Genomic DNA, 17,139 nt, shown 5'->3' with positions numbered 1-17,139 from the left:
GCCTGCCTCTCCATGGACCAACCCCTCACTAACCACTTCCACTGACAGCCTGGGAGGGCTGCTAACACCCTGGCTGCCTGGTTATACTTGCTGGCTGGCTGCACCGTGGAGCCTCCCACTAACACAACCACTGAGCATGGACTGTCCAGTATGACACTGACTGAACGTCAGCCCATGGAGCCTCTTCTCTTTAACTCCTCTATAGGCCTCCCACCTAACCCAGGCTGTGTAGCTCTGATAACTCTAACAATGTTTGCATCCCAAATGGCAGCCTATTTAGTGCACTATTTTTGACCAGAGCTCTATGAGACCTGGTTAAAATTGTGCACTATGTGGGGAATAGGGTGCCATTTGGGACACAAACAACCTCTCCACCGGCATGTGTCCTGGAGCATGTGTCCCTCTGGCACGCTCACCTGACCTCTAACCCCGCCCCCCCATCACCACCACCACTCCCTTCATACCACCCTTGTCATCCAATCTGCCATCAGTGCCATTTGTTGGTCTGTCTGTCACTCACAACACAAGGATCCCCCCCCACCTTCACATGGACCAATGGACTCCTATCTGTGTCTGATTGTGTTTCCTTGTTGGGGGTTTCTTTTTTGTGTGTGAAGGGTGGCTTTCTGGTTTTAACTGTGCCTTTTTAGAATAGGGGTTTAGGTTTAGGTATGGTTTTCTCCCTTTTGATGGCATGGCTGATGGCCACCAAGTTGAATGAGTGAGAATTCAAACTGAACAAAATTGGAGACCTTTCTATGACCTAATTGAAGGTATTTGGTCCCTTGATTAAAAACGGCACTATTCTTCCATTGCACCAGCAGTATGCCTTAAGTATACATTTTACATGGTCAATTATGATGTAAAAATCTGAATATCAACAAAATGATTTGCCTAATGTTTGAGAGTCGCTACTTTAATATGTCTGTTGTTGTATGATATTGTTTTCCTATAAGCACTAATGTATTTATTGACTTTTGTTGTATTAATCTTATACATTGTCCATATCTACTAATTCAACTTTCATCATATAGACCTGTAATTTGCGGTGACATTTGCAGTGATTTTAATGAATTTTCCAACGTTTGTAAACTGATAGCTAATGAACCGACTCCATTGACATCTGGGGCTGTAAGTATCAGGTGTCTCAGAGTAGGAGTACGGATCCTGGATCGTTCATTGTGATCTAAAAGGCAGAACTGATCCTAGATCAGCATGCCTACTCTGAGACGCCTGATGCGTACTGACCCTGGGCTTCTCTTATAGGTGATGATAAATCAAATAAAGGGCTTGGTCTTGTTTTGAGTTCTGTTTGATATTAGTACCCTATAATTGAGTAAATTGTGTGCAATGTGTGGGAGAGAGTTTTCCAACCCCACTCTGTTTCTCAGTCAACATGCATATAAAGTGCCTTGCAAAAGTTTTCAGACCCCTTTGATTTCTTCAGTTGGGGTTAGTGTTATTAAAATGGATTTAATTGTAATCTTTTTGTCAACCATCTACACAAAATACTCTGTCAAAGTAGCCAATGCATTTTTTATTTATTTTTTAGATTAAACAAAATGTTATGAAAATATAGTGGTTGCATAAGTATTCAGCTCCCTGGGTCAATACATGTTAGAAACACCTTTGGCATTGATTACGGATGCCTAGAAGAACTTTGCACACCTGGATTGTGCAACATTTGCCCATTATTATCTTTTAAATATTCTTTAAGCTTTGTCAAGATGTCGAGTATCATGGCTACACAGCCATTTTCAAGTCTTGGTATAGGTTTTCACATTCACTGTCTTCTTGGTAAGCACGTTGTTGATCCATCCTCAGTTTTCTCCCATCACAGCCATTTTCAAGTCTTAGTATAGGTTTTCAACGAGATTAAATGGCCATTCAGGAACATTCACTGTCTTCTTGGTAAGCACGTTGTTGATCCATCCTCAGTTTTCTCCCATCACAGCCATTGAACTCTGTAGCTTTTTAAAATCATCAATGGTCTCATGGTAACATAACTGAGCAGTTCCTGTCCTGCAGCTCAGTTCAGATTGAAGACTATATTTGATGTGTCTGGGTGGTTTAATACATCGTCCACAGCATCATTAACTTGACCATGCTTAAAGAGATATTCAATGTCTGATTTGTTTATGTTACCCATCTAACAATTACTTGTCTTTGAGGTTTTTGAAAAGCTCCCTGGTCTTTGTAGTTGAATCTGGGCTTGAAATTCAATATTTGACACCTTACAGATGTTGTTTGTATGAGGGACTGAGGAAGGGTTAGTCAAATAAAAAGCATGTCAACCCCTATTATTTCACACAGAATGAATCCATTTAACTTATTTTGCCAAATGTTATTCCTGAACTACTTTATGCTCGTCTTAATAAAGGGGCTGAATACTTAAGCAACGACTATTATGACGTTTTTATTTATCTTTAAAAAACTTCCACATTGACATTACTGTGAGTATTTTGTGTAGATTGTTGATAACAATTACATCCATGTTAATCCTACTCTGTAACACAATAAAATGTAAGGGGTCTGAATACTTCTGTGTAGGTTATGTCCCAAATGTTACCCTATTCTCTAATTAGTGCACTACTTTTGAACAGAGCCCTATGGGAATACCACTGCATTGTTTGTTTACATTGCTGATAGAACATAATGTTCCCATGACAGCAACATTAAAGGGACAGTCGGACATTTTTGCAATCACAATTTATTTCTGAATAACCAACCTCTTACAGAATCGTAAAGAATTTTGTGTTATTTCTTCCCTACCATACTAATTGCCACATTATGGAAAACAGGAACATATATAGCTGGCACCCTTTTCCGTATATAGTGCACTAGAAGTCGACCGATTAATCGGAATGGCCGATTAATTAGGGCCGATTTCAAGTTTTCATAACAATCGGAAATCAGTATTTTGGGTGCCGATTTGCCTATTTTTATTTTTTGTATACCTTCATTTAACTAGGCAAGTCAGTTAATAACACATTCTTATTTTCAATGACGGCCTAGGAACGGTGGGTTAACTGCCTTGTTCAGGGGCAGAACGACAGATTTTCACCTTGTCAGCTCATGGTATCCAATCTTGCAACCTTACAGTTAACGAGTCCAACGCAATAACGACCTGCCTCTCTCTAGTTACACTCCACAAGGAGACTGCCTGTTACGCGAATGCAGTAAGCCAAGGTAAGTTGCTAGCTAGCATTAAACTTATCTTTATAAAAAACAATCAATCATAATCACTAGTTAACTACACATGGTTGATGATATTACTAGATATTATCTAGCGTGTCCTGCGTTGCATATAATCTGACTGAGCATACAAGCATCTAAGTATCTGACTGAGCGGTGGTAGACAGAAGCAGGTGCGTAAACATTCTTTCAAACAGCACTTTCGTGCATTTTGACAGCAGCTCTTCGTTGTGCGTCAAGCATTGCACTGTTTATGACTTCAAGCTTATCAACTCCTGAGATGAGGCTCGTGTAACCGAAGTGAAATGGCTAGCTAGTTAGCGCGCGCTAATTGTCGTGTTCCTGGTTCAAGCCCAGTGAGGAGCGAGGAGAGGGACGGAAGCTATACTGTTACACTGGCAATACTAAAGTGCCTATAAGAACATCCAATAGTCAAAGGTTAATGAAATACAAATGGTATAGAGGGAAATAGTCCTATAATTCCTATAATATCTACAACCTAAAACTTCTTACCTGAGAATATTTAAAACTCATGTTAAAAGGAACCACCAACTTTCATATGTTCTCATGTTCTAAACAAGGAACTGAAACGTTAGCTTTCTTACATAGCACATAATGCACTTTTACTTTCTTCTCCAACACTTTGTTTTTGCATTATTTAAACCAAATTGAACATGTTTCATTATTTACTTGAGGCTACATTTATTTTATTGATGTATTATATTAAGTTAAAATAAGTGTTCACTCAGTATTGTTGTAATTGTCATTATCACAAATACTTGTTTTTTAAATCGGCCGATTAATCGGTATCTGCTTTTTTGGTCTCCCAACAATCGGTATCGGCGTTGAAAAATCATAATCGGTCAACCTCTATAGTGCACTGCTTTTGAGTGCTCAATCAACATCATGCCTTCTGTAGTGGCCACAGTGCCTGATCTAGACTAATGTCAAATCCAAAGGAATAGAATCGCAGTGGGTTCTCAATATGTCCGCTGACCCACCCATCATGGAACATACACAAGGTGAATGGAATTCTGGGAATTCTATTCCAGGGCCCATAGGGTAAACAGTGAAGGGAGAGTATAGGTGTTACGGCCATGTAGAAGCACTGACCCTGTCACTCTAAGTGTTCTTAGCAGGTATTGATATTAAAGATCTGGCCAGCTCTGTGCATTATCTCCTCTACAGCCTGCCTGTTGAGGCCTTCTGTCCAATTTCTCTGAAGTCCAGCCTGTCTAATTTCTGTGGGCTGCAGAATAATTTCCCTAATTATCCGGTTCTGCATGCTGTTTAGTTAGGTGTTCCTGGTTAGCTGAAGTGCAGTTAGACAGCTCTACATCCCCTGATTGGTACCCCTGTGGATGGTATATTTCTCACTGTAGAGGAGAGAAAGTTCAGTAGGTAGAAAATGTTTTGGAACTGGGTACTACCTGAACTTGCTAAGTAAGAACACCGATTTTTCACTTTCCGTTACAAAGAGTTTTGCTATGGTGTGCCCTACAGAACACAACCCTAGTTTCCATGGGCTAATTTCATCACAGTGACTAATGGATAGATATCCAATCTGTGTTGTGGTTGCATTGTGGAACCTTTATTGAAGTCATTTACCACACAGAGCAGTGCATCGACTGGCTGCTTCCGCCAGCAGCGCTATATTGCCACACTGTATTGTTCATTTTAATACCTCCATTAGCTTTAGGTCTTCTGGGTCATGTTTTATCTACTGGTGTTTCCTCGTGTTACTAAGGTATTATTTCAAGACACTAAAGGGATCATTCCCCAATACTCCCCCATATTGTAATTTACATGTACGTGTATAACCACAGTAAAATTCACATCTGAAAATGACTGAGCGCTAGTGACATGGATGGAGGTGAGCTGCCTTTACGTGTCCCTGGCCTTGTTCCATGTTCTGTCTGGTGTCGCCATGGCAACAGATACAGCACGGCAACAGCCCAGGTTATGCCAATCAATCCCCGATGATTGCAGGGATTCATTATGTTTATGTGCATGTCTCGGAAGTCCTCTCAGCGATGACAGGACTAATCTCTTTATGGCTCTCCCACCACTAGTGTGGCACTGTATGAATAGTTGGCATTCCCCATAAAAATAATTAGATTGCCTTTGTATTATGACTGATCGGCAGCCATTACACCCACCTCATGGCTAATGAAAGATGGGGAAGAAGAACAAAGGTGTGGTCGTTAGTAGTTACGCCGACATGTTCCAGGGAGGATATGGGATGTCTCTCTCAAATGGCACCCTATTCCTTATATAGTGCACTACCTTTGACTAGAACCTTATCCATTCTTGCACTATTTAGGGAATAGGGTGCCATTTGTGATGCAGTCATCTGCCAGGAGGGGCTGGAGATAATTAAATGATGATGCTATTCCAAGGTGCCTTGCCGTACGGTGGTGTACACTGTGTGTTCAGGCGGGTTAATGACCTGTGCTAGGGAGGAGGGAGGAAACCCTGTCACGATGTCAGCGGAGCAGATACTTGCTTCTTTTTAGGCCCAGTGCAATCAAAAATGTGATTTTCCTGTTGTATCTATTTCCATACTATGAGGTTGGAATTATAGTGTAAGAGCTGTTTGAAAAGACCACCTGAAATGTCAACCTGCTTTGGCGGGTTGGAGTCTAATTTCGTTAATAGACCAATAAGAAAGAGTTCCAACTCTTTCTGCCCTTCTCACTCAGACCATTCCCAGGCTGTCCAACCAAGCAAAAATCATGCTTGAGAAATGACTGGTTTTTTTAATGAAAAAGAAAAATAATCACAGTATGGTACTTAATAATTGTTACCCAGAAATGATTTAACACTGAGATAAAAACTGCTGCATTGGCCCTTTTAACATCTACTTAACATTCATCACATCTCACTTGTCCCTACATCTCCAGCATGGTCCTCCATCCTCCCTAACCTCTCTGTCCGTTTTACCTGAGCACTATGAAGGACAAGGACAGGTATTGTCATCTCTGGATGCCTCCTGGTAAGTGTACTGCAGAGCTATATATTTAGATAGTTCGGCCAACTTTTAGAATGGACGCCATGTTTGTGCCTTTGAGCATTCCATTTATCCGTTGGTTCATGTCACAGAACTAAAGTTACGTTCAATTTCTAAGGGTTCATGTACTGTAAATGCATCATATTACATAACTCAATGTCCAAACACTAAATACATGGCTCTGGTGTACAGTACGTGTCTGTGAAAGTTGTGTGTTGAATAACCAGGATGTTGGCCCATTCCTCTTTCAGCAGAACACTACCAACACCGGTCCAAGCCCGTACCAGACAGACAGACAACAGACAGGCCGACACTCTGTGTCTGTAGAGATGCAGAGACAGAGGCAGGAGGAGAGAGACGCCTTCCAACAGGCGCAGAGACAGTACAGCTCTCTGCCACGGTAAGTGTGTATGTGTGTAACACACAGAAAGAACACCCGTAGTCCCTATTTGTTTTCCCAGGTCAAGGTAACATTACATATTAATGACCAATTGGCCATGATATTATCCATTCATATGGATGACATCAGCCTGATATTATCAGCCGGAATCTACAACCAGGTCATTCCTGTCTGGAGTCCAAAGCACCAAACCCACAGCCAAATCTCAGAATAAACTCAGTTAAACCACAGTCTGGGACTGCTTCCTAAATGGCCACCTATACCCTACATCGTGCACTACTTTTGACCAGAGTACTATAGGCCCTGGTCAAAAGTAGTGCACGGTATAGGGAACAGGGTTCCATTTGGGATGCAACAAGGGTGTGTCACATTACCCACCCCAGCAATCTGACATGATCGCACTAATCTGAGAATGAAGTTACCTTTGAACTACATGATCTGTGTGTTATTACAGGAAGTGGTGTGTCTGTCTGTGGCCTTACATGCTGAAGAAACCGCACGCGTGCAAGTTGATTTTGTTCACCCACACCAGATGCAATCATGACACGCAGATTGAAATATTCAAACAAACTCTGAACCAATTAAAATAATTTGGGGACAGGTCAAAAAGCATTAAACATGTATGTCAATTTAGCTTGCTGTTGCTAGCTAATTTGTCTTGGGATATAAACAATGAATCCACAGATAAAAAGGTAAATCAAATGAGTTTCTCGTCATCGCTCCTCCCTTCAGGCTTATTTTTCTTTGGACTGTATATGGCGGTTGGCAACCAACTTTACGGTGCATTACCATAAAGATGAACTGAGTGTGGACCTCAGTTCATCTTTCAATCACCCACGTGGGTATTTGCACCTAAAAACAATGAGATGGGAGAGGCAGGACTAGCAGCGCTTTGAGCGTCACAAATAGAACCAAGTTCTATTTTAGTGCCTGGCCACAACGATTGAATAACACGTATTGTGTACATTTATTTTGCGACGTGAGCGATGTGGTCAGCATGTTATCTGCCCACGGTTAGAGGTATAGTTCACGCTTCTGATTGGCTCAGGGATTAGAGCAGGGTTTCCTTAACTTTTTCACTCAGCCGCCCTTTCCAACAGTAGAGAACATCCCGCACCCCCCCCCACGTCTATTTCTATGGGTACAAGTTACTGACAAACTGTTCACACCCCTCTTGTTGGCTGAGATAACATTTTGCAGGTTTAAAGCAAATTTCCTGCAATTATACATATTGTCTTGTGTGTTCATGTGATATTTGAGGTACTCGAAAGTTACAACAAAATCAATGGACTAAAAAACCTAGATAAACGTTGGCTGACATGGGTTGAGTTGTTCTGGACATTTCCGACATGTTCTAAATAGCTCTCTAAGGTCTGCAATGACGGACATGACAAGGAAACCTGCTGATGCATTACCCAATTTCAAATTTTAACCATTAGAGGATTGTTCATCCTTGTTTAGTGAGAAGCTAAACATTGGCGCCAGAGGGGATGGCTGCCGTTTTATCGGCTCTTAACCAACCATGCTATTTTGTTAAAAACAAAATTGCATTGTTCGTAACTTGTTTTGTAGATAATGTTGTTGCTACCGTCTCGTATGACCGAAAAGCGCTTCTGGACATCAGAACTGAGATTACTCACCTCAGATTAGACGAAGAGTTTTTCTTACACTGAAACCCTGATCTTTTTCCGCGGAATCTCAGTTGCCTTTTGAGGATCAGGTGACGAGTAGCTAATCTGCCCATGCCTTCCATCCTGAAAATCGCTGAAAAAATAAATGGGACGAACTGAAAGCACGTACACTACTGTTCAAAAGTTTGGGTTCACTTAGAAAATGTCCTTGTTTGTGAAAGAAAAGCATTTTTTCTTGTCCATTTTAAAAGAACATAAAATTGATCAGAAATACAGTGTAGACATAGTTAATGTTGTAAATGACTGTTGTAGCTGGAAATGGCTGATTTTTAATGGAATATCTACATAGGCGTAAAGAGGCCCATTATCAGCAACCATCACTCCTGTGTTCTAAGCATCCATCGCTCCTGTGTTCCCATCCACGTTGTGTTAGCTAATCCAAGTTTATAATTTTAAAAGGCGAACTGATCAATAGAAAACCCTTTTGCAATTATGTTTGCAGAGCTGAAAACTGTTGTTCTGATTAAAGAAGCAATAAAACTGGCCTTCTTTAGACTAGTTGAATATCTGGAGCCTCAGCATTTGTGTGTTTCGATTACAGGCTCAAAATGGCCAGAAACAAAGAACTTTCTTCTGAAACTCGTCAGTCTATTCTTGTTCTGAGAAATCAAGGCCAATGTATGCAAGAAACGGAAGATCTCGTACAATAATGTGTACTACTCCCTTCACAGAACAGCACAAACTGGTTCTAATCAGAATAGAAAGAGGAGTGCAAGGCCCCGGTGCACAACTGAGCAAGAAGATAAGTACATTTGTGTCTAGTTTGTCGGGAACTCGGGAATAATTTTGCACCCCCAATTTCAGTTTTTGATTTGTTAAAAAAGTTTGAAATATCCAATAAATGTCGTTCCACTTCATAATTGTGTCCCACTTGTTGTTGATTCTTCACAAAAAAAATACAGTTTTCTATCATTATGTTTGAAGCCTGAAATGTGGCAAAAGGTCGCAAAGTTCAAGGGGGCCGAATACTTTCGCATGGCACTGTACATCTAGGTATGTACGGTAGGACCAAATCGGAAAGATAGGTAGGAACAAGCCCATGTAATGCTTTGTAGATTAGCAGTAAAACCTTGAAATCAGCCATTGCCTTAACAGGAAGCCAATGTAGAGAGGCTAGCTCTGGAGTAATATGATCACATTTTGGGGTTCTAGTCAAGATTCTAGCAGCCGTGTTTAGCACTAACTGAAGTTTATTTAGTGCTTTATCCAGGTAGCCGGAAAGTAGAGAATTGCAGTAGTTTAACCTAGAAGTGACAAAAGCATGGATTAATTTTTCTGCATCATGTTTGGACATTAAGTTTCTGATTTTTGCAATATTAGGTAGATGGAAAAAAGCTCATTCATGTCTTTATCGAATTATGGATTGCCTCTTATCTGCTCATCCTTCCTTTGTCATAGTTTGAACATCTTAATTGTCAGTAGAAACCACATTTGTTTAAGCAAGTCATCATATCAGCTATATATTTTTTATTTTTTAAAGGCAATAAATGAGGCAGAATTAGCTGTTTCGCAGCCAGACACGGCTCCACTTATAGCCAGGTGTAGCAGGATTCACCCCATGGTGCTGAAAAGAAAGCTCTGCTGTTGGGACAGCTTTATGTAGGTCCTAACGGTTTCTGTGCACTGTTTGTCACCGTTATAGTGCAATTCATGTATTGTTTAGTGTTGTGCTGTGGCTTTGTTGGAATGCATAAAAAAAATGTTTACCCCACCAAGACATGCTATTATCGCCACTGCTGCTAGCTAGTACTTCATCAATTCAGCTTAGTCATTGCTGATACAGATTCCCGCTTGATGAATATTTGAAGAAGCAGCTTTGTTTACGGCAGAGATGTATTGTATAAATGTCTCCCCGATGCCTGGTCAAATAAACATCCTGTGGCTTTGTTGTGTCATTTCATTGTAATTCTATTAAGGCCAGTTGTGTTTGGATAAACCTGTTTGTTTAAAAATTCCATTGTAATTATAGGCCATTGACTTGGAGTAATATGGGGCCTGGTATCAGCTTGTGCAATCTTGATTGATTTCATATGGCCCCTTGCTTCTGCAGCACAAAACTCTCCAACACACACACACACACACACACACACACACACGCCGTCATTGGTTGAATGGATGAATCATGGCCTATTTGTGATTCATGTTAGTGTGTTCATAAACAGCGTTTTAGATAAAGGTCAGTTTCCTCCTGGTGAAGCTTTGCTAAACAAGGGGTTCAAGTGAAAATAGGCCTTGAACAATGACGCTTGTTGAGAGCCCATGTTCATCATTGACACACAGTATAGATCTCACAGCAAAAGTCTTGTAATTTACATCAGGACCAAAGGGCTTCGGTGTCTGTAGAGAGGCGGTCTAAGTGCTTCCCAAATGGCACCCTATTCTCTAAATGGTGCACTACTTTTAACCAGAGTCCAATGGGTCCTGGCCAAAAGGAGAGCACTATGTAGGGAATAGGGTGCCCTTTGGACACAGGCGCCATCCATAAGAGATAGCTGGTTTACATTTATTTACAGAAAAACTGTGTCTTACATGTCAATGACATGTGTCCCAAATGGCACCCTATTCCCTATTTAATGCTCTACTTTTAACTAAAGCCTTATGGGCCCTGGTCAAATGTAGTGCGCTATAGGGAATAGGGTGCAGCTCACATGTACAGTACTGGTATAATATCTAATGGAAAAGAGAATAGATAGCTGGTTTACATGTATTTACAGAGAAACAGCCCAAGTGTGTCTCTTGTGTCAATGTATGAAATATAATCAGATATGGAGTCGTGGAGCCCCATCTTTTGAAATTGGAATCATTGAAGCATGGGTTTAAAATAAACAGCTGGGTTTGTGTTTCTGTTATTGGTTGAAAGGCTAGCATTCCTGTATCTAACCGCCGGTTGTATTTACACAAAGGTCTGGGTACATTTCTCATTATCATTTTTCCTTCAAATACAGAAATAATACAGTTTCTTCACAGCTGGTTGATAAACCTGCTAATTATGCATGGCTCTGAGACAGAAGCCTGTTTGTTTCAGCCCTGGCTTCAAATACTATTTGAAATCTTTCAAATACTTTTTGAGCATTTGCTCTAGCCTGCCTAGAGTGCCAGATGGGTGGGGTTTACAGTTTTTGGACTATTCTATTGGTCCATTAGGTCAGACAAGCACAGATTAAGTATTTTTTAAATGATTTAAAATAGTGTTTGAACCCAGGTCTAGTTGGTTGATGTTATTGTGTCTGTTCCATTTGTCCTGGCCCTGCGATAAGCAGTGTTCAAGGCCTGAACACACATTTCATAAGGGCTGAATACAGAGATCACAAAGTGCCCAGTCAAGCATGAGTCTGGGTGATGTCATGCACGCTCACACACACAAGTTCGATTCCCATGGGGGACCAGTATGGAACAAAAATATTAACTACTGTAAGTTGCTCTGCTAAATGACTAAAATGTAAGATACCATGTCAGATGTCTAGTGTCAAACCGCCGCAGACACATAGTGGGCCGAGTTGAGTCTCATCTGCAACAGGGCTGCTATTACTGCCTATCAAACCCAATGGGCCGGTCTGTGCTTCACAACAGGCCTAAATGGATAGGAATGGCTATGCCACTGTCCCTCTAGGTGTATGTGTTTATTTCTGGTTTATCGTGTGCTAAATTGCCTATTGGTCATGTGTGGCGCTGTGCCTTGTCTGCCCCAGCCTTTCTCTGTGGAATATCCTCTCTTTCTGAACTCCTTATCTTTAAAACCCTCTTAACCTCTTTACTCGTGTCTCACCCGGTCTCCTTTTTATTCTCTCCCTCCCTCCAGACAACCCAGGAAGAACCCTAGCTCCATCTCTCAGGACTCCTGGGTCAAGGTCTACCCGCCGGGCGAGGGCTTCCAGACGACCAAGGAGAACCCTCGCTACTCCAGTTACAAGGGCTCCAGGAACGGCTCCCCGGGGGTGAGCAGTGTGAATGCCCGCGTCTTGCTGGAGGCCCAGGAGCTGCTGAGGCAGGAGCAGAGACGCAGGGAGCAGAAGGCCAAAGGGAAGCAGCTACAACTAGCACCCCCACAGGAGCACCACGGGAACAACACCTACAATGCCACTCCGTCATACTCAGCTCACATGGACCCTGTGTCGCCTAAGGGCCCCTATAGACAGGATGTACCCCCCTCGCCCTCCCAGCTGGCCAGGCTCAACAGGCTGCAGGGGCCTGAGAAGGGGAGGCCCTTCTACTCCTGAGGGGATAAGGGTGGGAAAGGGACAGGGCAGCCAAGAAGAGGCCACAGTTGGTGGCGACTACTTCAGGAGCTGATTAGCTATAGAATGGGGAGGCCCTTCTACTCCTGAGGGGATAGGGACAGGGTGGGCCAGAGGGGCCATAGTTGTGGACAATATGAATAGGGAATGCACAGTGAGTGTTAGTATTAATGGCCTCTTAGTGACCTCCGTTCAGTCCCAGTCAGTCCTGTTTCCTCACACAGACTGTTGTTAAATGAGACTTTCAGTGCCTCCTGTGTTCATGGACATGATGCTTTCTGGGGTAGTAGTGGTGTTGTGGGATTCATAGACATCTGTCACCCTCACGCTCTGACAATCATACAGGCAAACAGATGGTTTTTCAAACAATGGAGAAGTGTGTGTGTGTGTGTGTGTGTGTGTGTGTGTGTGTGTGTGTGTGTGTGTGTGTGTGTGTGTGTGTGTGTGTGTGTGTGTGCGTGTGTGTGTGTGTGCGTGCGTGCGCGAGACTGTCTTAATGTATGTATGTGCGTTATGCTAGTGTGGTGTGGACACTTACAAGGTCGCCTGGTTTTGTTAAGCCATGGCTCCTACTTGACATGCCCTCCCCTGGACATGAACCTCCCCATAGTTGGTAGTACACTAACACGTCAAAACAACAACGCTGAGCACTCACTATTCTATTTCTCTGTTTTCATCCTTTCTTTCTTTACTTCAGTAGTCACCAGTGGGCTAGAGAAAAGGGAGTGAGTGTGTAAAAGGAGGGGGAGCATAGCACTGGTTATTAATGAAGGACTCTCATAAATTATTCATGTGTGTGCCATCTCCATGGAGAGAGAGAAAGAGAGTCTGATCCACCGCCTGGCCTCTCTGCTCTGGGCACGGCTAACCTGGCCTGCCTGTCTCTGGCTTCATCCTCTCCCTCACCACCACTTTCTCCTCTTTCCCCTATCCTCCTCCCCCTCACCACCTATATCACCTCTTCTCCCCCTCACCTCTTTCACCTCTCCTCTTCCCCCTTCCACTCCTAGTTCAGCTCTTCTCCTCCCCCTCACGTCCTTTTCCAACTCTTCCCCTGTCAACCCTGCACTGAATTTTGCATCACAAGCTGCCTGCCACAGCCAAAGAACAGAACACAGCACCTAGAGGATGCTGTGTAGTGGAGGGCCACACCACAGTTTCTCTCCGCAGAGAGACAATCGGAGTACCGACGCAAGATTTAGGTTCAATCTTCCCTTGTTCATAAAAAATAAATATGGTTTGAGTGGTAATTGCTTTCAGCTGCCGTATAGCGGAGTACTAGTGAGTCGCTCTCCTCTTGTAAATATTGGACCTTTAATGTAACGATGCTCTGATGTCTATGAAATGTACCAAATGGTGGAGATGAATTTCAACCGAACAAAGGAGAGCACAGAAAAGATGAAAAATCTAATGACTGTGGTACGTACTCTGTGTGTCGCCTCGTGGTATACTATAACAGAAGAGTCTGGCACCTCGCTGCTTTGGAGATGTGCTTCAGTGTTCTCCCTATGCCAATTACAGCCATACGAAATGCATTAGCTTCCATTTGTGAGTTAATACAGTGTCTGTGTCCCAAATGGGACCCTACTATCTACACAGTGCACTACGGGCCCTGGTCAAAAGTAGTGCATTAAATAGGGAATCAGCTGTTGAACACGTCTAACATGGAAATAAGACTGTGTTCTGTCGTCTGTACTGCAGTACTTTGCCAATGTCTGCAGTCTGGTTGGAATCTGTTGTATGGTGTCCATTGCTAGCTTAGTTCCAGATCTGTCTTGTTAATTTCTATGGTCGTTATAGTTAACAAAGGTGTAGGCAGAAGTTCCCCAGACTATGTTGCTGATCTTATGTCAGTTTTTCATTTCCCTCACTAAATGGTTAAGGTTAAGATTGGGGGGAGCGGAAGCTGATCCTATATCTGTACCTAGGGGAAACATCACCCCAGAGTAGTAAATAAGACAGGGCAAATAGATCTGGGATCAGGTGGACCATCTGACCACCACTGGCTAAGTTGAGAGTTCAATAATAAGTGCCTGAGATGCCATGCAGTTCCTGAATAGGGAAAACAATGTGGATTGTTCCTTGTTGTAGCTAAATAGACACAACACCATCACACCATGTGTTTTTAACATAATATTATCATCTCTACAGCACAGTATGTGTTTTGATTGTTTTGGGGCTTTTCTACAGTGAGAGTTCAAATAAGCCTCTGCACAGCTGATCAGTGTATTTGTATCCTGTCTGTTTGACATTGCCTTCACAATGCTGTACGTCTCATGATGTTTAAAGTATAAAGCTATTGTAAGCACAGTGCAATTGTTTTTCAGACTTTGACATGATATGTTTAGACATGTATACAGACACATTTCCTGTACATATCACATTTAGAATAAAAGGAAGGCTGTTTCATCCTGTTTACAACTATCTCTGGGTTGTCCTCGATTTGTCATCCTCTCCTTTGAATAATGAACTGGCAGTGATATCAGGTTATATCCTCATTAGTAACAGTGAGTCTGGTTTGATCCACTCTTGTATTTGTAATATGCTTTTGCCTTTTCTATCAATAGGTTATTGCAGTTCTAGCTTCACATCTTTCATGTAAACAGCTCTACGAGTGTCTCTGTATCCTTGTCTCTGTATCCTTGTCTCTGTATCCTTGGCTCTGTATCCTTGTCTCTGTATCCTTGTCTCTGTATCCTTGTCTCTGTATCCTTGTCTCTGTATCCTTGTCTCTGTATCCTTGTCTCTGTATCCTTGTCTCTGTATCCTTGTCCCTGTATCCTTGTCCCTGTATCCTTGTCCCTGTATCCTTGTCTCTGTATCCTTGTCCCTGTATCCTTGTCTCTGTATCCTTGTCTCTGTATCCTTGTCTCTGTATCCTTGTCTCTGTATCCTTGTCTCTGTATCCTTGTCTCTGTATCCTTGTCTCTGTATCCTTGTCTCTGTATCCTTGTCTCTGTATCCTTGTCTCTGTATCCTTGTCTCTGTATCCTTGTCTCTGTATCCTTGTCTCTGTATCCTTGTCTCTGTATCCTTGTCTCTGTATCCTTGTCCCTGTATCCTTGTCTCTGTATCCTTGTCTCTGTATCCTTGTCTCTGTATCCTTGTCTCTGTATCCTTGTCTCTCTATCCTTGTCTCTGTATCCTTGTCTCTGTATCCTTGTCTCTGTATCCTTGTCTCTGTATCCTTGTCCCTGTATCCTTGTCTCTGTATCCTTGTCTCTGTATCCTTGTCTCTGTATCCTTGTCTCTGTATGCTTGTGTGCGTGCTGGTGATTATGTGTAAGTGTGCGTGCTTTAGTGCCTGCGTGTCGGTGTTTGTATAGTCAATGCAGTCAGAATGTTGTAGAATTTAAGGCTGATGTGTTTCCTGTTGTTAATTGCACTCACATTCCCATTGTCTCTCATACGGTTGGTGTTAAATGACTCGGGCTACTGTGTGTGTTCCTAGGGTTAAAGTTGACGTTCTAAGCAAATACTATTAAGCTGTTTCAGCTACCGAGGGGGGAGGGGGGCTCTCTTGAAAGGAATATGAGAGAGGAAAAAATATGTTGAAGGAAAGAAATCCTTTCATCTCATCCTGTTCTTTTATCTTCTTAGCTTTGTCTGCTCTTTCATCAATTTATAAAAGAACGCCTCACGGAGAGAGAGGCGTCTCCCTATGCTTTTGGCAAAGCCTCCGGCCAGAGGAGGATTGTCTTTGATTTCTGACTCGTAGATAGTCAATGACCTTCAGGCTTTCCTCTATGGCACAACCAGAGGAACCAGAAATATGTATTATTGCGTAAGGCGTGTCCGTTTGATCCCGTGCTGTTTTACTACTATGACTGACTTGGTGTGTAGTTTGAGTTAGGAAATGTGACACTCAACCATTATTTTGCTTTCTTGCTGTGTCTTTTCAAACACATGACTACTGGGTCGTATTCACTTGGAAGCAAACGGAAGCAAACGGGCCAATTTGAAATTTTCCATAAAGAAACATTTGTTTTTTGCTTTCCATTGCAAAACGTTTTTCTGTGGTGTGCACTAACTGATATGACCCAGTTGAAAGACAGCTGAATGACGAGGGACCTTAGATACATTTTCTTATGCATCACAGTTTCCAAATCTACAGTAGATTTTGCCCTTACACATTCTTGTCCATGATAGTAAAAACACATGTTGAATCCCTCTCAGAACAGCGTGTTGTTGCTGCGGAGGCCTTTTCCTCAGTTCCAGCATTCCGGGCATCGCCCGACATCGCCATGCTGATGTGAAGGTCATCCAGGGTCACAGAGAGGTCAGTGTTCACCCTCAGCTGGTGCTCAGCTCACAGGATACACAGCCTGCTTTGAGTTAACTACATACATACCATACATTTAACAATATGGATATTACCTCTTCTCATTAGTATATAAATATGTCTGATATAAACGTGCATATATGGCGTGTATATGGTATAACGTTATTTAACAAATGGTGTTCAGTTTGCGGCTCAGACTGGCATTGATTAACAGTGTTGACCTCTCCAGGACAGTTTCCATGGGATCAGTATGAAGATGGGAGGATAACAATTAGAGGTCTTCATCTGCTTGCCTAGTGATAGAGAATGGATACATTTTAGATGGG

The 17,139-nt window shown here is 42.3% G+C and overlaps 1 protein-coding gene across 12 annotated transcripts in view; it reads left to right on the top strand.

The window, feature by feature from the left end:
• Positions 1-14,955, top strand: part of pard3ab (par-3 family cell polarity regulator alpha, b) — a 243,694-nt gene extending 228,739 nt beyond the window's left edge. For 8 of the 12 annotated variants that reach the window (XM_052463672.1, XM_052463668.1, XM_052463670.1 and 5 more), the window contains 2 exons: positions 6,457-6,605; positions 12,096-14,955. In XM_052463672.1, coding sequence (XP_052319632.1) covers positions 6,457-6,605; positions 12,096-12,513 — 567 coding nt within the window. In that variant the 3' untranslated portion in view covers positions 12,514-14,955. Of the gene's footprint in view, positions 1-6,098; positions 6,422-6,456; positions 6,606-12,095 lie in introns of those variants that run through there. The other 4 variants (XR_008065181.1, XM_052463667.1, XM_052463677.1 and 1 more) reach the window with 4 other exon arrangements.
• The last annotated feature ends 2,184 nt before the right edge of the window (positions 14,956-17,139 follow it).

Source organism: Oncorhynchus keta, chromosome 15 (genome assembly GCF_023373465.1).
Source record: "Oncorhynchus keta strain PuntledgeMale-10-30-2019 chromosome 15, Oket_V2, whole genome shotgun sequence".
NCBI classification, from domain to species: Eukaryota; Metazoa; Chordata; class Actinopteri; order Salmoniformes; family Salmonidae; genus Oncorhynchus; species Oncorhynchus keta.
The sequence above is the reverse complement of the archived record's forward strand: the minus strand, read 5'-3'. Positions and strand labels throughout refer to the sequence as shown.